The sequence below is a fragment of the Euprymna scolopes genome, chromosome 21 (genome assembly GCF_053919585.1).
Source record: "Euprymna scolopes isolate OS-2025 chromosome 21, ASM5391958v1, whole genome shotgun sequence".
In the NCBI taxonomy this organism is placed as follows: domain Eukaryota; kingdom Metazoa; phylum Mollusca; class Cephalopoda; order Sepiida; family Sepiolidae; genus Euprymna; species Euprymna scolopes.
Genome location: NC_136502.1, coordinates 60,412,717 through 60,437,116, shown reverse-complemented (window position 1 = coordinate 60,437,116; position 24,400 = coordinate 60,412,717). Strand labels below are relative to the sequence as shown.

Below are 24,400 nucleotides of genomic sequence, written 5' to 3'. Positions count from 1 at the left end.
ATGCTCATCTGGAACCGTAGAGATTCAACGTCTCTATCAATTGCGCCACGGGTACTTGTTTTTAAGGATGAGAAGTTGGGAGAATGCTGCTTCACATAAGTAATTGGCGGCTGTAATAAATTCCTTATTGTGATTCCTGATATGACTGGGAATGTTTTTTTTTTTGTTGTTGTTTTTTTGGTTTAAATCAATGAACTCTTTTTCTGCTGCTTTAGGGACATCGGATACATTGTCATTGAGAGGGTTGATTGTATGGACGAAAGATTTGTAACATTCATCAGGAAAATAACTTCTTATTTGAACAGTAAAATTTTCCAAATACTATTGCATCAAGCTGTACAAATCATCTTGGTAGCTAATAACTGTCAATGAATTACGCAGTGGGTCCCAATTACTTCTGGAGTCACTCTTTTAACTAACGATTGGAAACCAGACTTACAGCCGAGCATTGCAAACTCTGCACAATTTCTTCCATTCGATGAAATGTTCTTTGAAAAAAAAATAATTAAATAAAAATATCAACAGTACTAGTTGAAGTTTGTAGAGGCTTACAACAGAAGAAATGTTTAATTTTTTCATTTTTATAATAGCGAATATATTTTTATAATAGCGAATATATTTTTATAATAGCGAATATATTTTTATAAAAGCGAATATATTTTTATAAAAGCAAATATATTTTTATAATAGCAAATATATTTTTATAATAGCAAATATATTTTTATAATAGCAAATATATTTTTATAATAGCAAATATATTTTTATAATAGATAAATATATTTTTATAATAGCAAATATATTTTTATAAAAGCGAATATATTTTTATAATAGCGAATATATTTTTATAATAGCGAATATATTTTTATAATAGCAAATATATTTTTATAATAGCAAATATATTTTTATAATAGCAAATATATTTTTATAATAGCAAATATATTTTTATAATAGCAAATATATTTTTATAATAGCAAATATATTTTTATAAAAGCAACTATATTTTTATAATAGCAAATATATTTTTATAATAGCAAATATATTTTTATAATAGCAAATATATTTTTATAATAGCGAATATATTTTTATAATAGCAAATATATTTTTATAATAGCGAATATATTTTTATAATAGCAAATATATTTTTATAATATCAAATATATTTTTATAAAAGCAAATATATTTTTATAAAAGCAAATATATTTTTATAACAGCGAATATATTTTTATAATAGCAAATATATTTTTATAAAAGCAAATATATTTTTATAATAGCAAATATATTTTTATAATAGCAAATATATTTTTATAAAAGCAAATATATTTTTATAATAGCGAATATATTTTTATAATAGCAAATATATTTTTATAATAGCAAATATATTTTTATAATAGCGAATATATTTTTATAATAGCAAATATATTTTTATAATAGCGAATATATTTTTATAATAGCGAATATATTTTTATAATAGCGAATATATTTTTATAATAGCGAATATATTTTTATAAAAGCAAATATATTTTTATAAAAGCAAATATATTTTTATAATAGCAAATATATTTTTATAATAGCAAATATATTTTTATAATAGCAAATATACGCAAGAAGTTGTAAAAAGTTTGTCACATCAATAGTTTCATCAAGCTGTATGTCGAATAGCCCAGTTGGAGTTTCTTTTAATTCTTGAATAATTCGGCATGAAATATATTTGTTATCCTTTGTTTGATAATATTGTTTGACACAGATAGGTGATCTTGAGAAATATAATATCTTTGGTTCACGGAAAAATTAAATTCATATTGTTGTGGTTTTAGCATGTGCAACTATGTATGAAGTTTCAATGAGGGATAAATTTTTGTTTTGAAATAATCCACTGCTATCAAGTGGCTTTTGACAACTTTTGCTTAAAAAAAATCAATACTTTTATCTTTCAAGTCAGTATGCTTAATTTGGAGATGTCTTTGAAGTTTAGCTGGCATCATAGATTCATGAGCAAGAACTTCAAAACATACTAAACACAGTGGCCTTTCCACACCTGCGCAATGTCAGTGACTCCCCACTTCAAGAAATCATTGCTGTACTTTATATTACATTCATTTTTAATGGAGGAAGAATCACTCAAATAACAGTGGAACGACACCAGTGATGCAACCAAAATAAATCACATACTTAAATCATTCGTTGACATCTATGCTGATGACACGGCCATCTACGGCAACACATCAAAGGCTGTAAATGACAAAGTTCTCTCTGATTCTCTCTCCTCTGATCTCGAGCGTGTGGTTCAGTGGGGGAAGATGTGGCTGGTTACCTTTAATGCATCCAAAACCAAACTCCTATCCTTACAGCATCAACGTTCTGATCCCCATCTGGCATCAATTGTGATGGATGGCTCTCGTCTGGGTGAGGCCCCGTGTTTTGACAAGCTTCTGGGTTTGACCTTTACTCCTGATCTGAAATGGAACACGTACATCAAGTCTGTTGCCAAGGTCGCTGGAAAGATGGTGGGATCCTTCTACCGCTCCAGAAGATATCTCACTACTGATGCAATTCTCTATCTATATAAAAGCCAAGTACGTCCAAGGATGGAATACTGTTGTCATATCTGGGCAGGAGCTGCTAAAAACAGCCTATCCTGCCTTGACAGAGTACAAAATAGACTTCGTGGCTTAGTGGGGGATGCCCTTTTTTTCTACCCTGCAACCTCTCTCCCACAGAAGAGACGTTGCGAGCCTATCCTTGTTTTATCGTTATTTCCATGGCAGGTGCTCGTCTGAACTCCAATCTCTGGTCCCCCCTCACCAATCTTTCACGAAAAACACCCATCTAGCTGAATCCACTGTGAAAAATTTCCCCCACTCTATATCTGTGCCTAAATCAAAATGCGGATTCCATGAACAAAGCTTCTTTCTTAGAACTGCACGCCTGTGGAACTCTGTTCCGTCTGCCTGCTTCCCACCTGACTACAACTTGGATGTCTTCAAGTCCAATGTTAACAAATTCCTAATGAACCGCCCCCTTAAGTAAACACTTCATCAAATCTCTACACTAACGTAATGTACTTGCAATAACCCTTATCCCTGAGTGGCTTCCGGGCCTTGATAAGTGGTGATCACTGTAAAAAAAAAAAAAAAAAAAAAAAAAAAAAAAAATCACAAACCAAAAACAGAGTCAAAAAGCAAGTAGATCAGGAAAGAGGGAAATGGGATAGTGGATGCCTGTTATGATTGCCTGTGTGATAATTCTCTCTAACTCTCTTCTCGTTTCTCTCGAATCTGTCACAGAAGAAGGCAACAGCACCCAGTATATATGCAAATCATAATACTTACACTAGAGCAATATTCTTAGCAGACTCATTACATGCAATAAATTCAACTCCATTTTCTTTACACACGGAAGAAGAAAGCAATCTGATTTTGCTCATTTCTACCCTCGGAAAACGTTTCTTACATTAAATAATAAACCGAAATCTCACCTTCCTATGTTTTTCACCATGTTTTATATATTTACATTCAGCTCAAAATAAATTGGCAACTGCATCATGGCATTGATGTTCTGACCTTAAATAAGGTTACAACTCACGGGTTGAGAACTTCTGCATTGAAGTGTTGTGATATGATGAAACAGCTATCTGTGAATAATGTGTGTGTATGTGGTGTGTGCGTGTACACACACACACACACACATATATATATATATATATATATATATACTAGCAGGATCTGTACACTGGCGTTGCCTGTGGGAAAGCACTGACAGACATGGCCAAAATGAAATCATCTGGCTTTCACTATTGGGCATTGTCTGGCAATTTCTAAACACAAATTTTCAATCCATATAAATGCCTCATTATAGATTTCTGCTGTAAAATCCAGGTAGGTATTTGCATTTTCATTGCGTCTTTTCAAATAGTTACTGTGACTTCTAGACAGGAGCAGGCACTAGCAGCAATTGGCAGGCAAAGCACCTGTCTTCAATTATTGGATATTGTCATCAGGTGATGTGCACTGTTATCCATGATAGTCATTGCTCTCAACTTGGCTACTGTCACTTTATGGCGGGGACTGCAGTTTCGAGTCATTACTGCTGTTTGTAGATGTGTTTTTTATATTTATCAGTGATCACTGCTGAACACTGGCTACCCTAACAACTGCCATTCATTGATTGTAATCATCACTCAAAGGTGGCCATGACCAATGTTGTGTTTTGTTCCAAGCCCAAGCAAAGCAAGAAGCACCCTATTCTAATTTTTATGCAATCCTGATTTGCTGCGTCAGTGTAGATATGTTTTTGTACTTACGCAAAATTCAGACTGTGCTATTTTTTAGCTGTGATGTTCAATTTAAAGTAACTTTATACAGTATTGTTTGTGTATGAAAATGTTAGTTAAAAGTCCATAATAGTTATTTTAGCATGGTCTGTATTCTGCACAAGTACTCATTTGTGAAGTGATAAGCAACAACAGCTACAATATCGTTTTAATTTAATAAATTGTTAGGAGAAAATAAAGAATAGGTTTAAATCGCACAGCGTGTAAAGAAAAGATTCTATGTGACTAAATTTGTATCTGCACGTTTTTAAATTATGGATCATAAATTATGGATTTGCATGTGAAAAAAGTCGAAGTATGAAAAGTGAGAATAAAAATGTTTTGTTAGGTTAAAATACTCAAAAGCGATACTGAAGTTTTTCCTGTAGAGTCAATTCTAAAAACTAGATCTGATTAGGTTCAAGTCCTGTAGAAGCACCTCCCGCCTTTTTAATCTGTTCCAAAAAGAGCTACTTGTACAAAATTTTAAACAGATTTTTTTTGTTTAACTGTAAATGTAATCTTAAGTGAAATTAAGGTTTATTTGAAAAAAGTCTGATTATTGATTGTTGGATGACGCCATTTTGTTTAATTCACAAATGGTGTTTTTAACCATTCGAAATTCGCTTATTCTGATTTCCCCTTAATCTGATAAATGTCTGTGAACAGTCAAGGAAATTGACCGGAACTGGTGAAAAGAAGAGTACTTATTTTAAGCATTATAAACGAAAGAACAAATGTTAAATGTATTGGGATAAAAAGTAGACACAAATCTAGAAAAGTTCCAGGTTTTGTGATGAGAGAGGGAGGAGAAAATAATTAGTGAGTAAATATTCTGCGACCACCATTAAATATATGACTGGTTTTGGAATGTGACTCTCCTAGGAGTTGTTATAAGGATTTATGATAACGAATGTAAGTAACTGATAATATTTGCAAAACCTACATCAGATATTGGTTAGTAAGCTGACCATATTGGATTTATATGTCATGTCTGCATTTGCAAAGCTATGTTTTTTCCTAGATGCGAATAGTCATCTTCGTTTATTTATATATATATATATATATATCTATATATATCTATATATATAAAAATGTAACTGTTGGTTCGTTCGGAATTAATTGTCTAAAAAACCACTGGACGGATGGCTTCCACGTTTTGGTATAATATGTTTACTATATCCATGTGTGTTTTTATATATTTCTTTTTAATTATAACATTATACTTAATTTTTCTATGATAAATAGCTGGATTTCTTTGTACCGAGAGGCCATTTTTTTTCTTTAGGGACAATTATTTATTACCGCTTCCTGTCACGTGACCAGTGTTACAATTTAGCGGTTTTCCTGCTAGATCTGGAGATTTCGTTTACAATCTAGCGGGAAATTCTAGAAAATCTGGAGGTATTTGGCACCCACACACCCGCATTAGATTATCAAAAAATAAAGAAAAGCGCTTGAAAATACTTTACAACATAAAATAAACTCATTCATGTAAGTAAAAAAAAGTAGCATTTATTGCCTTTGGTAACAATTATTTATTGATTATTTGTTTTGTTTTTCACCTTTTTTTCGACTAACCATTCTTAAATCTCACTATAGAATCGATTTTTCAAAGTACATTTTAGGTGGGGGGGGCATTCCAACCTCCGAAGTTTAGTTTAAAATACGATCTAAAAGTGTAAAAAGCAAGAAACAACAGCAAAAAAAAAAAAAAAAAAAAAAAAAACGGGTTTGTATTACTGTACACATAGATTCGAAAAAGTTGTCAAAAAACAAATATATAACAAATAAATGTTATCAAAGGCAAGATAAGTTACTTTTCTGCCAAACTGGATATATTTTTCGTGTTTTTATTCAATGTAACATATTTATTCAGCTCGAAAAACATACAGTGTTTACCGATGTATCCGAAAATTCAAGATGGCGTCTCACACCCTCTTTAACACTGTAAGTTTGGAAAAAGGTGTTATAAATAAAAAAACTATACAAAATACTATTAAAAACCCGCCGAATATATGTCAACCTATGTCACAGTAACATGTATTAAGCGAGTTTTTAACAGTATTTTATCCGGTTTTTTATTTATAACATCTTTTCCCAAACTTACAGTGTTAAAGAGAGAATCAGACTCCATCTTGAATGTTCCAATACATCGGTAAACACTGTATGCTTTTCGAGCTGAATAAACATGTTACATTGAATAAAAACACGAAAAATATATCCAGTTAGGTAGAAAAGTAACTTATCTTGCCTTTGATAACATTTATTTGTTATATATTTGTTTTTTGACAACTTTTTCGAATCTATGTGTATAGTAATACAAACCCATAGTGAGAAAACACGGAACATTATGGAGGTTTTTTTTGGGGGGGGGGGAATTAGCGATTGTTGAAAATTTCAGACGATAAGTTAAAAATGTAGCGATTTTCTGGACATTTCTTTCTCCTGATCTCGCGGGTTTTTTTTAAAATCTCAGTTGACAACATTGCATCACTAAAAAAACACTACAGGCTTAATGTAAACAGAATGTGTTTACAATATCGGTAAATTTTCAATGGGTTTAATTACATGATTATTGATAATGTACTCATGTGATTGAACTTTAATTTAAATTAACCACACGTGGTCACAAAATGAATGCCGACGCTCAAAGTGTATACACATTTTGACTCCTCCCTTTACTTAAAAATTCACCAAAAATCAGGAAATTAACGAATTTTAATGAAAATTGCAGTATTTTTCAAATAATGATCACAGAATATAATGAACTTATTATTTTTACTTAACTCTTAGTGAAAATGTTTTATTTTGTTTAAACAAAAAATACCTTTACTAAAGTTTCTCGCATACTATTCAGGAAATTAAAGATTCAATTAGATTCCTATTTCAGTCACCTAAATTATTTAGGGTGAAATGAGTTTAGGAATTTATAGCCAAACCTAAATATTTTTTTTGGGGGGGATGTGATGTTGGGGCGTGCGCGTGCCCCAGCATCACACCCCCCCCCCCCCGCTCGCGCCCCCAATGTACAAAGTAAAATCTTCGGAAAATGTTAAATGGTGTTCTAATTGGTAAATGTCGGTGCATTACTTTCGGAAAATTTGAAAATTCTATGTTCCAGGTAAAAAAAAAAAAAACACAGATAAATTACCCCCCCCCCTACTCCAACTTGGTGTGCTTTCCTTTTCTTATTTTATTTCTTTTTCAGCTAATTTTAAATTTTCTACCCAAAATGCGCTATAATGTATTTTTGAAAATTAGAAAATTCTATTATTTTGGAAGTATAATCCATAAAGAAAATAAACAACCCACTTTTAAAAGAGAAATTACGAGATTTTTATATTTTATTTGCAGTTTCGTGATAGGGGTGTAAAAAATTCCTACAAAAATTCTGATACATCTACTAGATTGGAGTGTTTATTCATTGTAAACGTACCCGACAACCTATAAATGTCGACATTTCCAATGTGAATGGTAAGCTGGACTTATGTAAAAAATAACAAAAAGATATACCAAACTGACTTTTTCGTTTAAAAATGGAATTATTTCCCTTTCGTTATTAACTTTTTTTTTTTTAATTTTTTTTTTTAATAAATATTTTGTGTTTTATATACATAAAGTACAATTGTTGAATGTTACTGTTTTGATTATATTCGTTTGGGGGGGCACAATTAAAAAATTAAGAAAGATTAAAATGAAGCGAAATCTAAGTTTCCGTTCCATTTTTACAACAACCATAAAACAGTGCATACTCAGCAAGTTTTATCATAATTTATAAGCATATTGAAACACTAAATCAACATTTTATTTATTTTTTTGCATAATTAATGATGGAAGTATTTTTCTGTTTATTTTCTTAACATCTGTTAAAAAAAATATATAATTTGTACATTCTCTTGAAAAAAAGAATCAAACTTTTCTCTACTTTCACATGTGTTCCATTTTAACAAACTGAGCCACAGCAACGCGTGGCCGGGTACAGCTAGTATATATATATATAAATGTAAGTCTTGGTTCGTTCAACATCGATAAAACCTTATTTCTACATTACCAATTTAATTGAAATTTTCAGAAAATCTATCTGTAAAGTCAATGAATGTTTGCATGTTATTAAAATAATTTAACATTGCGAATTATAAAAACATTAATTAAAATATAAATATTTTTCGTAAGTCGTTTCTGCGAGACCGCCCGGTTTTATTTCCGGTAACTTTCGTTTCAACTACTCTCGAATTACAAGTAAAAAAAAAAAAAAAAAAGGTATTCATGCAGAAAGTGATCTGTGCTGAAATAACGTTATTATTTAAAAAGCCATTCTTAACATGGGGAAGGGAGCGTGTTTTGTACCTATTCTATACTTTAACCTTACAATTGAATAAAAACACATATCATAAAATTTTAATTAAACGTGGAAATACGATTTAAAAAATAGTGCGGATCACTCTCTGCATTAGCACAAAAAAACAATAAAAAACAAACATATTTTTAAAACTTAAATACATTTATGTATCTTACCAATTTTTTTAATTTTAAATTCCTTTATTTCTCTTAAGGCTTTTCACTCATGAAACATTACGTTTTAATTGTTTAGTTTCTTTCACGGCATTGTTTACATAAAAAAGTTTGTTTTAACTTTTTCTAAACTGTTTCATTTTTACGATATGCCTCAGCGTATTATAAATACTCTAACCTCCCCATGTTAAAAACGGCTTTCAAATTAAACACGCCCTTCCACAAACCTCGAAAGCCGTTCTTAAAATGGGGAGGTTGGGGGTGTTCATTCCAAAAGCCGTTTTAACATGGGGAGGTTAGGGTGTTTATAATATGTTGGGGCGAGTTGTAATATTAACGAAGTTGCTATCTATTATTTATTGCAAAAATTGCTTGAAATTTATTTATTGGACAAAAAAATCTGGACAATTCAAAAGAATGTTTAAAATTATTTATTTATTCGAGAAAATTAAACAAAAAAAAAAAAATTTTTTATAAAAGTCCAATGTTGCTTTCATTTCAAAATTGTTTTCTTAAAATTATATTTTTTACACAAACTTTTCAATCAATGTTTTTACAATTATATTTCGATTCCCAGTAAAATAAAAATAAAAATAAAAAAACAACCCACTTCTCTGTTAAAAAAAACAATCATAGTTGATACAATTAAAAAAAATGTATAAAATTATCTATTTGTTCGAAAAAAAAAAAAAAAAAAAACACACACACACACACACACACACACACAACCGAAAAAATAAACAAAAAAAAAACAACTAATAAATGTTTTGGTTTGGTTTTCAAATGGCGCTCGCCCATTTTAAACTATTATGAATATGTCATTTCAATTTTCTGTTTTTAATTAAAAAAAAAAAGTTCTATGAAAAACTTTCCCTTTCTCATTAATTAAATCGAAACATTTCCAATTATGGATATATGTTCTTTTTCACTTTCTTTATTTACTTTTTATCATAGTTCTTTCCGGAAGTTTAATTGTTTTGGTATATTCGAACAAATAAATAATTTTAAACATTCTTTTGAATTGTAAAGATTCATTTTCTCCAGTAATATCGATTTACCAAGTTTCTGGAAGTAAGTTTAATTTAACGTTTCCGGAAGTAATAATGTTAATTTTGGTAAATTTATTCTTTCCCTTTCCGGAAGCAATCGTTTGGCCATATAATGATGTCTCCCCTAGATTTGGATAGCAAGTGCGTGAAAAAAAATGGCATCTCCAATTTCGGCAATAAAGGGTAGAAGCACCATTTTATTCATTGTTGATTTATTCAAACAGTCCTTTGGAAAATAAATATTTAAAATAAAGTGGGGTACTCCTTGGGCGTCGAGTTCCATGGCGACCAGCAGAATTATTTAATGGTCGCTCCCTTAGCCCCCGCCCTTAGTCAAGGCTAACGCATGCGCACGTAACATTTATCATTTATTTACTTATGTTGCCTTTCGCACTTTTACAAACATTATTTATTTACATTGGCTTAACTCTTTTCATGAATAAAAAAAGTAACTAAACCTGAATTTGTCACTTTTACAAACATTTATTTATTTACGTTGGCTTAACTCTTTTCATGAATATTGGAAAAAAAAAGTTTTACTCTTTATGAATATTAAAAAAAAAAAGTTACTAAACATTTATTAATAATTTCTCACTTTTACAAACATTTGTAATTAATGTATTTACTTACGTTGGCTTAACTCTTCATGAACATTAAAAAAAAATAACTAAACCATGTATTGATAATTTCTCACTTTTACAGACATTTTTAATTTACATGAGTGGATAATTTTTGGGGGTAAATATTAGGTCCACCTCCAAAATAATATTTTCGGGTGAGTATGCTGACAACAAATATCAGTTAAATTTTGCAAATATTTTTTACCCCCCCCCCCTCCAAAAATCGTGTTTATTCCGGAAGCTGTTCATAAGATGAGGAGGTTGGGGTGATTATAAGGTGAACCTAATCTAAAAAAAAATATATATATATATACTAAGTTTTTTAAATGATTAAAATAATTTCTCACTTTTACAAACATTTTTACATGCGCACATAACTATTTTTTATTAACTTTTTTTTACTTTTTTTATTTAAAAATTAGTAAATTTCAATGAATAGAATAATAAATCATTTATCATTAATATGTGTTTTTGGTTTTGTGTTGAATGAAACTTTTTTTTTTTCATTACAACAATAATGAACCAATTTAAATTTTCCGGTATGCATTTAAGGGTTACGAAATTATCAATAAATCGTTTAGTTACTAAGCCAATGTCAGTAAATAAAAAAAATGTTACGTGCGGATGCGCCTTGACTACCATTAAATAATTATGCTGGTCGCCATGGAACTCAACGCCAAAGGAGTACCTAAAGTGGCACTTATGCACTTATGTTAGCGTGCTATTTTTTAAAATAGTATTTTCACACTAAATTCAAATTTTACAATATCTTTTTCTTTTATTAATTTATTAGGTGAAAGTACAGATAACCCTGTCGGTTTCTAATGTGCATAAAATCTAGCTCCCGAAAAAAAAAAAAAAAATAGGGTACTCTGGATAGTAACAAAAAATTAAAATTGCCTCAGTCTCGAAAGATTTCTTCTCTACTGAACGAGGAAAAAAACGGTGAAGTGTAGTTCATCTTGTTTCTCTCCCCCCTCTCTCAATATCTCTCTATAGCGATCTCTCCCTTTCCCTCTCTCAATCTATCTTTCTCTCTATATCACAGTCTCCATCTCTCTTTGAGCCCCTTTCTCTCTCTAACTCCCTCTATCTCTCTCCTTTCCTCTGCCTCGCCCTCTCTGTTTCTAACTCTCGCCCTCTCTCTGTCTATCTATCAATCCCTTTATCTCTCTCTATCTCCTTCTCTATTTTCCTCTCACTTTCTCTTTTCTATCTATATATCTTCCTCTCAATCTGTCCATCTCTAATCCCTCATCCCATTTTAGTCTCCTAAATTAATTACAATGAATAAGGCATTGACAAAAAATCACTTGAGGCTCTTGGTCGATCCTTGCAAGATTTGCGTGGCAATGTCAGACCATTTGGGAATGCAGTAATATTGCTTGCAGGAGATTTCAGACAAATGTTACCTGTTATTCTTCAATCAACACCAACAGATGAAATAAATGCTTGCCTCAAATACTCTACTTTTTTGTGCCATGTGAAGACATTAAACTTAACTCAAAATATGCATGTCCAGTTGCAGACTGTTCGATCCGCACATAAATTTTTGCATCACTTATGAGAAATTGGTACGGAAAAGTGGCAGCTGATCAGAGATAAGGGCAAAATTCTTTGACTTTTAACTTCTGTAATTTTATTACATCAAAAGAAGAGTTAGTTTAAAAGGTTTTTGAAGATATTCAAATTATAAGAATTCCACTTGACTTCTATGGAAAACAGACAATCTTCTATGTATAAAAAGAATACCCGTTCGATAGGTAAGATCATTTCTCTGAACAGAACAACTTTGTGCACTTAACAAGATTAAAATCCAGACAATGATACTAAATTTTATGTCTAGAATCCTCATAATTTTCATCCAATCAAAATCCATTACATGATTTTGATTCTAGAAAATGTCTAAAATTAAAGTCCTTAGCTTAAGGGGTCTTAAGAAGAAATTGAAATTCAGGGAATATTACTTAATTGCTATCTAATGACTATGGATCAAATTCAATGCAAATTTGAAATATTTAAATTTTTAAATGGAATGCTGTGCCCTTATTATGCACTGAAAACCATTAAAATAAAAAAAATAAAACTGAAATTGGAGGAATATTAATTAACTGATGTCTAATAGCTCTTGTCAAAATTTCACATAAATCAGATGTATCGGAATTTTTTAAAGCACTTCTACATTTTTATTTTGGGCTCCATTTGCATAAAACTAAATTAAACTAAACATAACTAAATTCAACTATTACCCCAAAAAGTTGTGTTCTAAAATTCATAATGATCGGTTAATTATCCTTAAAACTAATCATATACATAAAATATATACGCATATATGCAGACCTAAATGTTAAAATTTAAAAAAATAACTAAATATGACCATGTTACTCATTGTGATGATGAGAATATATATTCTAAAATTCATAATGATCGGTTCATTAGTTTAGTTTTCCTGTACAACAAAATATAAATATATACGTATATATATATATATATGCGTCCCCTCCCCAATGTTAAAAATTCACAAAAAATAGTAATGTACCCATCTTACTGAATTTCGAAAATCATAATGATCTGTACAATTTAGATTATCTTGTACATAGAAATATATACACATACCTAACACACACACACACACACACACACACACACACACACACACACACACACACACACACACACACACACACACACACACACATTATATATATATTGCTGTTGGGTATCTAATTGCGAGGATTATAACAATAATCTCTTAACTGGTATAAGCGAGTATTTCAACTAGTATATAAATAGATCAATAATAATAATAATAAGCCAGTTTCTTACTGTGATTTCTATAATTGTATGGATCAAGTGAAAAGAAATATCCTAATCGATAAATAGAATTACTACAATGGCGAGTGGAGTTTTAGAAATTAAACAGTTGATAGAAGCTTTGATTGATTTTATAAATGTACGTTGAGAGAGAGGGAGGGAGAGAGAGAGTGGGCAGCAGGATCGAGGGAAGGAAAATGGATGAAAGGATCGACAGAGGAATGGATTGGCAATAAGAAATGTGGAAGAACCGCTAGGTGGATTGATAGACAGAAGGAACAATCGACAGAGAAAAATTGAAAGACGAAAGAGTGGAAGGAACGATCGAGGGAGGACCACAGTTGAAAGGATCAGCAGAATGATAGATGGAAGAACCGAGAAAAGGAAAGAATAATGGTTGGAAGGGTCAATAGAGGGAAGAAGAAGGCAGGATCAAAATCAAAAGAAGGATCAATGGAAAGTAAGCCGAGGTAACATTGGGTAGAGACCAGATCAAGATAAATTGGCAGAATAAAAACAAACATTAGACATCCTGCTAATATATTTTTTAAATGCCTGACATATATTTACTTTGCGACGGTTCGAAATACAAAAGCTTTGGATTAAAAAATAACTTATAGCTTGAATTAAACTTTAAATAGTGAAGAGTCAAGTGTTATGCTTCTCATATGCTGCTTAACCAAAAGAAAACATTTTTTAATGCGCTCCTTTTGTATAAAAAAAGGAACCAATAATTTATGACCAAATTTCACAGAAAACTGAACCCCAACTTATAAAATTAAAAAATTTAATTGTTGAAAGTTACCAATGCTTAACAAAATTTTATTTTTTATAGAATGCTCCAACCAGGAATTGAACCGACAAGTAACAATTTACTTTTTTGATGTCCACAAACGACCACTAAAACTTAAACATCCTTACTGTGATGATCACAGCATTGACTTTTCTCAAATTTACTTTTTCTGCCTAGCGTGCATCAAATTTCGGTTTAAATTTTTTTTTTAAATTTCTTAACCGATAAATAACCCTTTGGATTTTTCTTTTTAATCAAGTAACTTTTGTCATGGGAGAGTAGTAGAGTCGTCCATTATCTGACGTTCATACATAAACACACATATACTCCTTTAATTTTTTTTTTTTTTTGGTGTGTGTATTGATAATACAACCCCTTTTGTCTATTTATTTAAAAAGAAAATACAACTTTGGGTCGTGGAATTGCATTCATCTGCAAAAGATCTATCACATTTGCATATTCTTTTAAACATTCATTTAAATTAATTCCATATTAGTCTTTTCGCTCTTCTTATGGGATGATCGTTTTTAGTTGACTATTGCATGTAATTATATTTATGCAGATATTCTACGCGATTTACACATGCATAATATTTTTGTAAAAAAGATTATAGTAAACACAAATTTCTTTCTATATATATTTATGTATGCATATTTATTTTTGTTTAAAAAATTTTGCCTACCAAACTCCTCTGCCAGTTTTTGGTATACTGACATAAAATTTAATATATAGTGTATTCGAACCCATGCAAAACTTTATATTTTGGGTTTTAGCTGGGGAAAGTCGGTGCAAAATGTGAAAATTAAAGAAATGGAATTTGCGAAGGTCAAACGATGGAATTAAGAATATGCATGCGTAACATTATAGCTATTGGTTCATGTTTTAATTTTTAGTCTTGCAGCAAACATGTTTTCATAGCTCATGTATTAACGTCAAAGGAAAAAGTAAATCGTAAGCTAAACGTTTTGGTTTCAATTCTCGGTGGTGGCGCACAAATCCTTTTTTTTTTTTTTTTTTAAATCATTACTATATATTGGGTACAATACTATATATATATATAATATATAATAAATACGAAATCCGCATTAATCAAAATATATTTAAGCGTATTTTACGACCGGGCAATGCCGGGTGGCTTGCTAGTATATATAACTAAAGAGAGGAAAAACAATCCTACCTGATCCGTAAACGTCCCATCTCTTTCAGCAGTGTTTGACTAACTAACTGTTGAAAGCGAACGGATTGATAATTTAATTTTGATGAACAGGAAATCATCCACGCGTCGTCATCGTCGTCGTATGATGAAGAGGATTATGAATTAAAAGAAGTATCAAGTCTACTACAACAACGTCTCTTGTCAGTTTTGAAAAAAAAGGTGGGGGGGGGGATTGTTTTGATGCGAGTGTGAGTCAATGTTGAAAACAAATATTACTGTGAAATACAAAGGCGGTGGAAATTGCATCGAGTTTTTTTTTCTTTTTAACGCTGACATCATCATCATCATCATAATAATAGTAGTAGTAGTAGTAGTAGTAGTAGTAGTAGTAGTAGTATCATCATCATCATCATCCTCCTCCTCCTCCTCCTCCCTTATACACATATACAAATTCACAAATAGACACACATGTTAAGTAATGACACGAGCCTCGCTTGGCACCACATAAAAAGCCAAGAAGAATGGAAAGAACTAGAAAAACATCAACCAGATTGCTATCAAGAGGGTACGGACAGCTTTAGAGAAGCTTATTGCCATTAGAATTCTAGAGAAGACGAAGGGTCGTTGCTAGTGATAAATCAATGGTAAACGGCTGTTGAGATAAGACAAATTGATTTAAAATGGTTATCAAAAGTAGAAATGTTCACAAATGGAGAGCTCTGTTGTCAGTCAGATTCCAGGATGACAATTTTTAGCAAGTAAATAATAACAGCAATAACATGTATAAAAATGAAACTCAATAAATTCCGTACCCCTCCATACCGGGGCTGGTCTCACACAGAATGGTGAATGAAATTTCTCATTCCGAATGACATTCCTCGATATTGATATGCTTCCTCAGGGGTGACAAATGTTCAATATTTGCTTGGCTCACTCAGTTAAGGGTACTGCCCAATATACCTTAAGGAGGTCTCATTTAATGAGATATCTTGCTTGTCCTATCCCATCTATACAGCCATCTATCCTGGAAATAGGATACGAATTTGTCTTAGTAATTGCATTTACTCTACGGATTTCACTGTCCCACCTGTGATGCCCATTCACTTTGGCTAGACATTATCATTTCATGTTTTAGCATGTATTCCACTTCTCTCATCACTGCTAACTTTCTAAGACAGTAAGGGTGTTGTCTAATTGGGTTGTCTTCCCTCATCTGTACATTGTGTATCGTTGCACTTTTGCTCCTGGATATCTGAGAATAAATCCTTACACTCCACTTATAACACTTAATCCTTGTCCCTCTTCCAGTGTTAGATGTGTGAATTTAGACTTCATTTTTTAGGATCTCAGAATTATTTAACTTAATGGGCAGATCCTTTTCTAGATCAGCATCTCTCTCAAGAAAGCCTTGATTCATAGCTTTGCTGTAGCATGGCGTTGCTAGTACTGATTTTTCTTCTGCCCTCCTAAAGTATTTCTTCATCATATTGATATGACATGTTTGTGTCTTCTTTCTACGTTTAGAGGTACTTATTCTATAGTTTAGTGGGCTAATCTTTTCTGACACCATGTAAGGTCCTTCGTATTTCGCTTAGAACAGAATTTACTGTTTTCTTAGTGTATAAGGCCTTCATAGTTGGGGACTATCTTCTAAGTGAGTCTTGGCCAACTCCTGTGCTTCGACTAAAGTTTATTGTATTTTAATGATGTAATCTGACAGATCTGTCCTATGTTCATCATCAACCCACTATTCCTTTATCAATAGTAACGGCCTTTGTACTGGGTGACCAAAGACCAATTCGAACGGGCCAAATCCTAACAGTCCTTGTCCTGCTTGACGAACTGTCAAAAACATGAATGGGATTCCTTGATCCCACTTGACATTGTGCTCAATATGGTACACTCTTAGCAGAGTTTTCAAGATGGCATGAAATCGCTCCAATTCCCCCTGTGACTGAGGATGATATACACCCCATTCTGGTAAAAAAATTTTACCAGGACGTCTGCAACTTTTTTCAGAGAGATGCTACATAATGGAATCGCCTCAGAGAATCTTGTGGACATGCACATTATAATTAACATAAATTTTTAACCTGTCTTAGTTCTGCCCAGTGGTCCCACATAATCTACAATAACGGTTCCTCTACTGCTGGTATAGGTGGGAGTGGTGCAGAGGTGTGGTTTGGTTAGGCTTTCCAGATTCTGCAGAAACTTTTCACGTCCTCTATGATTCTTGGACAGGAAAAGTGTTTGGTCAGCTTCTCTAAAGGCTTATTAACTCCTAAGTGATTTGCTATCAGTATTTTGTGAACGACCTTCAGAATTAAAACTAGAATAAATGTAAATAACTATTCACGTGCATTTGGATGCATGATCGTCAAATCATTGCGCTGCAATGGAATGGGTTCTCTCTTGAAACTAAATTCTAAATCTTACAGTTTAAAATGAGTAACAAAATTTTATTTTAAGGATATTACAATGGGACTCATTTTTTTCTACTAAACAGATTGCATCATGAAAATTTTTAGTCCACCCAAATTAAATCACAAGTTTAACTGAATGCAATCCACTAGCTAAGAGTCCCAGGGCCTATCTTGCTTGGAGAAACACACAAACCTCAACTGACCGTCAGATACTCAGAGAGTCAACTAACTACCTCCTCTGTCAATCAACTGAAATTTATATTTATACTAGCAGACTGCTTGGTCTTGCCCAGTCATAAGATACACTTAAATATAATAGTTTAATTAATCCATATTAATCTATCCAATTATCTATCGATTATTATATTAAACCTAATATACAGTAGTGAAATCAAAACTAAAAAATAACGGGTGCTATCACCTAGAATCGAAACCACAACATACAACTCTCCACTTTCATCCCTTAGCCTCTGAGCTATGCATATATATATATATATATATATATATATATATATATATATATATATATATATATATATATATATCTGTGGAAATATTCCTTATTTACTTATATTTCCTTTTTATATATACCAATCCTTATTTAAGAAGTTCAATGTAATTACAGAGCATATAATGAATCAATGACAAAAGTCTATATTCCAAATTTCATGATGTTGACCATCTTACAATTTATTCCTTTAATTCAGTTGACATTTACAATTCCTGACAGTATCTGTTTTGTACCACAAGATCCACTTAATTATTATATCAATGAATCTATTTTGCCCTTAACTTATCAGAAAAAATTGCAACTATCAATCCACCAAAAGGAAATAAAATGCGGTTGGGCATGATTAAAAAATCAAAAAATTGGAAGAGAAGTTGCAATTACCTTATTATTTGCTTACATTATGTCATTTTGAACTTCGCATTTTATTCCTCTTCGTTTTGGGACCTTTCAACATTACAATCACTGATCATCACTTTGGTCTTAGTAACATTCACTCTCAGACTTTTACTTTCCATACCATTCCTCCAACTCTTTAACTTAACAAGTAGGTTGTCTAATGTTTCACAGGCAAGTACTAAATCATCAGCAGACAGCATAATTTTTGACAAACTGTACTAAACTCTCTGAATAAGACACAAATGTAAAGCAACGGGCTCCATACTGATGCACTTCTACTCTAACATTAAAGATGTCACTAAATTCTGACACTACTTTAAGCAGTTTTGTACATTTATTGAACAAGTTTTATCAAACGCTTGTTTGCTCCCTAAATTACAGAAAGCTCAACAAACGGCTCTCGCCATTCTGTCAACAGCTTCCTCCTGATATACAAAGGCAAAATAAAGATTAACCTTCTTACCAAGGTACTTCTTTTACATTTGTTTCAGGACAAATATAGCACCAGTGGTACTTACTCCAGGCACAAATCCAAACTGCATTTCATCTATGCTTATCTGCTCAATTATTTTCAATCACTTTGAGGACCTATTCATCAATTTTAAGCTTCTTTAATGACCTTTATCTAGAGATTCCCTGATACTCTTGTAATGATTCATGTTTGTTCTTTTATGATCTGATTTGTCATTCCCGTGATCTTCTCAATGTTTGTTTTACTTGCAGCTCTCAATATTGATAAAATATTTTTTTAAATCATCAGGATTGAATATTAGGTTGATGCAAAAATAATGTCGTTTTCTGACATTCAACTTCATGCCAAAAAAAAACAAAAAAAAAACGATATTATTTTTGCACCAATCTAATATAAAAAAAACATCAATGAAATCGATTGAAATAAACTTCTATTTTTAACAACACGAACTGATATTTGGCATAAATCGTTAATGAAACAAATTGTTTTATGCAGCTTGTAGTACAAGGTTTATTAATCACCAAATTTACTTTATAAGATTAACTGGTTTTGCCAGCTTACTATCGTTTCACACAGTTTGCTACTTGAAACCAAAATCTTAAATAATAAGCATTTCATTCATAGGTGTCTTGTAAATACACATGAGAAAGAAACCAATTAACCTTCACATGTTGTGTGTATGGGGAGGGGGGTTATTGTCTTTTTAACTTACAAAACATTGCATGAAATCGTTTTAAAAATGTATGCTAAACATTTTGCCTATGAGATTAAAACGATCATTAAAACATAAAAACAAAATAAACGTCGCTAATAAGAGGGGATAACACCAAGCATTAATTTATTATGAACTGTTTAAAAAAGTTATGCAAATTAGGCAAACAAGGAGCTGTCTCTTAATAGGGTATATATATATATATATATATATATATATATATATATATATATATATATATATATATATATATATATATGAGATTATTTCCAAATATTATGACGTATTATTGATCGATATAACAATAACCTGTTTTGATGGTAATGTAGGGTTGGAAAATGAAAAATTATTTTTTATTTATTCATTTAGACAAAAAATATTTCTGTTGTATTAAAAATAAATCTGTCGCATTAAAAAAATTATCTGTAAATAGAAACATTATAGAAGTAAATCTTTCATTGTAAGTAAATATTTTGTTGTTATTTTAGTCAAATAGAAAAAGGAGGTCATCGTGTATTATGTGGTACACTATGTAAGAAGAGATAGCAGCATGTCTGTACTTGATAAATGATTGATACTGATTCATTTGTGTTTCTGTGGTAAATAATCTCAGACGTTTGAATAAAAAAAAAACTTGCTTATTCTCCTTTAGCCGCTTTCATAACACCCCCTCTTTTTTCAATTGGATCACGTGTGTCTTGAATTAGGTGGGAAAAGTTTTCATTGGTTAAACAAACTTAATTTTTTTTTTTTTTTAATTTTGAATTGGGCATGTGACATGCAGTTGCAAATGCGGTCATGTAACCTATTTATTCAATCACAAGGATGTTCAGAAAAGCAGATAGAAATCACATTCTTAAACCCATTAAAAATGAATGTACAAAGATAAATTTTCTAAAATGTGCAAAAAATTTTTTTTCTATAATTAGTTTATAGAAAAAAAATTTTTTCTATAATTAGTTTATAGAAAAAAAATATTTTGCAAATTTAAAAAAATTTATCTTTGTACATTCATTTTCAATCTTTCAAAAATGATGAAAAGTAAACTCAAAGTTTTAAACCCATATCTTATTGACTAGGAATGCAATTTTTCTCAAATTTTGCAAATTTACCCAAATCTGATAGTTCTAAAACTATTATCTTCCATTTTGAAATATCAAAACAGCACGTCATTGGTCATAGAAACGGTACATTGGCAGTTTCAGAAACACATTTGGCTAGAAATTACCTAAGGCAGACTGAGTAATTAGCCAAATTTCTTATACTTTCTGAAACTGCTAGCATCCATGTCTAATTAAATTTTAACTGAATAGAATTGCTTATAATAAATATATATTCTATCCCCACTCCCATAAATTCTGATAGTTTCAAAAAACAACTACTATAAATTTGCGTAAGACAATATTCAAGATAGAAACTATAATTTTTTCATATCTTGGAAACTACTTGTTATTTTTGCATTCAGCACCCTCAGAAACTTTTAATAATGGTAATTTTAAAGGATTTTTTGAGAGTGGATAGATACTGCAAATTTACCATTGTGTCAATCATAGTCATTTGTTTTCTTAGTTTTGCATATGAATTACAAAATATCAGATATTTCCCCAAAACCTTTGGCCTTGATGAAGGGGGAGACTAAAACTTGCTGCTATGGTTTCAAATGATCTGAAATAACAGCAAGGAGAGACTGGATTCCAAATATTTCTTATGTTATACTCCCCTCTTTGATTTTCATACATAAAGTAAATTTCACAGTGTATAAGGATTATTTGATACTGGAGATATTCATAATCGTACTGTATTTCCAAAATGTCTGTATGTATGTGTTCATTATAGAAAGAGGTTTTACATTTTTTTTTTTTTTTACAAAGGAGTCACCACTTATCAAGGCCCAGAGGCCCCTCGATGATAAGGGTTAATAAGTGTACAGTGATCAATGGGACAGTGACGTAGTAATTGTTAGTAGTGGAAATTTGGTAAATTGGATTACTTAAGGGGAACGGCTCATCAAGAACTTGTTTACGTTGGACTTGAAGACGACCATATTATAGTCAGCCGGAAAGCAGGCAAATGGAAGAGAGTTCCGCAGGTGTGCAGTTCTAAGATAAAAAAGCTTTGTTCATGGAATCTATGTTTAGGTTTAAGCATGGATAAAGAGTGGGGGGAATTATTGATAGTGTTTTTAGCTAGACGAGTGAACCTATTTAAAGCGACGAATCTTTAATAGCTGGATGGAAGACGGATGACTTTGTTAGATTTTTTTGCATTACTTATTGTTTTTTTTTTATTAACTGCAGATGCTAATATTAAGCATTTATTTCAGTTTTTAATTTATATTTACTTTGTTTTCTTTAATAATAGATCTTCTCGTCCAAGGATGTATTGATATCTAGCAAGTTGATTTTAAATATTGCATAAAGATTCAACAATTCTATTTATTTTCAGTTAATGGGAGGGGTATCCATCTCCATACTTTCCCTTAAACACATCAATTGGACTTAAGTATATAATCTAAAAGTATATTTTTATGGAAAATTAACCAGGGAAAACAATAGAAGTGTTCTCGACTCTCAAGGGTGCTATAAGAGCACAATACCCTTAAAACTTCGACGTATTTTATAAAATTTAAATCATATGTATGAAACTTTCTAGGGAATACAATGAAAGTGGCTCCAAATCTCTACATTACTCTTCATGTGACAAATATCGATAAGCCCCCACCTCTAAGTGACCCATGGCAACAGAATTTCCTTTAAACTTTAAATACGTATATCAGATTTTAATGAAATTTAAATCATATGTATAAGACACTAGTTGAGATAATTTTTCGAACATGTCAGTTTCTTTCGACTATATTAGAAGGTAAAACAGGTTGAAGTGGGTAACAGTAAAAACAAAGTATTATGGCGTTAAGAACATAATGAAAAAATACATAGTTGTGATCTTCATTCAATCTCGACCAATGTTGTGTCAATCTACTAGCAAATAACATCTAGTCTCAAGAATGCAGTTAATTAAAAGTGCAGTTAATTATATTTGCTATTTTATAATTAGCCCCTCCCTTCCCTGAAAAAAAAAACAACTTATTTGTTTTTAAATAGTCCAATTGTTATGACATGTATGAATAACAGACAAGCAATATCTGCAATTTATATATAAAAAAAATCATAATTGTATGAAACTACAGTAACACGAAACACTTCCTTTGGGGGTTTGCATTGAAAATTACTTGAAAAAAAATAATCCATATTTTAAAATAATGTTTAATTACTGTAGTTTCTTAGAAAGTTAGACAAAATGGCGACACCCACAGAACTTACTTGTTTGTTATTGAAATCCAGACATTTGGTATACAAAAAATAAAATTAAATTAATCAATTAAGTAATTAGCGTGTCCCCACCGCACCCCATCAAAATTTAAATCTTAAAATTTTGGTTAAATTTTTTAAAGCCTAGAATCTTAGTCCTCTAAAGAATTACCAAAAAATGATTAAATGTTTTAGTTTCTTTGTTTTATTTAAATTGTTTTTTTTTTTCTGAACATATTTATTTGTAACTTTACAATATGACTACAAAGACTATATTTTAAAAAATGATGTCAGTTGTACAAAAAAATAATAATTCAACTGCTATGAAAACGATGAGATACTGAAATAATGGTCAGTACCTGGATCTAAGTGTCACAAACTTGTAAGCGTTATTTCCTCCTCGTTGACAATTTTTAAACTAATTAAAAATAGATTTAAACAAAGGGTTATCATTTTATGCATTGTCGATGGATTAGAAATACAAGCACTACTTCTAGGCAATGTAGTTTTGAGTGGTATAGTAAGATCTTGTCCTCATGGCAGTATGACTGCAAAGTAATATTTTTTTTCAAAGCCTCTGAGAATTTTGCGCCTACAAGCTTCTGTTACGTAACTACAATTATTAAATGTCTTTAATGCATGTAGAGTGAAGCGAACATTTTCAAGCATTCAATTAAGAATGGATATAAAAAAGGGAAAAAATGATTTAAACTTATAATTTCCTATTTCAAATATTCCTGATTTTTAATTTGATATGGCAAGATGAGAAAGGATAAAAAGGAGATGAGAGAGGAGCAGAGGGAGACAGGAAAACAGGAAAAGAAACGGAAAAGAAGAAAGGGCGAGAAAAAGAGAAGAGTAAGAAAAACAGTAGTATTCTTTTCAATTTGACATACAAAAAATAAAATGGAATTATTATTAATCAACAAAATGAAATACAGCTCAACTAAATAAAATATCAAATAAAAATGAATTTTTTAAGTAACAAGACAAGAATAATTTTATTTGTAAAAAAAAAAAAAAAAATTACAAATGCATTCATCTTAAAATAAAACATGTTCCTATTGGATGTTTATGAACAATGCCAAAAATGTGTTTTATTAAAAACCGAGGTAATTAAAAGGGAGATAACCTATGTAAGGAAATTAAAACGACATTAATTTGGTGGAATTAAAACGACATTAATTTGGTGGAATTAAAACGACATTAATTTGGTGGAATTAAAACGTCTCGTGAAATACAGAAAAATATAAGTGCCCCCCTACTTTTTTTTTTTTAATTTATGAGAAAAAGCAAAATACAAGTAAATATGAAGAAGACTA

The 24,400-nt window shown here is 31.0% G+C and overlaps 1 protein-coding gene across 2 annotated transcripts in view; it reads right to left on the bottom strand.

Annotated features, from left to right (window-relative positions):
- Positions 1-24,400, bottom strand: part of LOC145242406 (LIM domain kinase 1-like) — a 339,107-nt gene that overhangs the window by 198,715 nt on the left and 115,992 nt on the right. Inside the window, exon 1 of one of the 2 annotated variants that reach the window (XM_080105438.1) lies at positions 15,278-15,456. The exons of the other annotated variant lie outside the window; for it this stretch is intronic. Within the exon in view, the coding sequence (XP_079961564.1) occupies positions 15,278-15,375 (98 nt within the window). The 5' untranslated portion in view covers positions 15,376-15,456. Of the gene's footprint in view, positions 1-15,277; positions 15,457-24,400 lie in introns of those variants that run through there. 2 annotated transcript variants of the gene reach the window in all.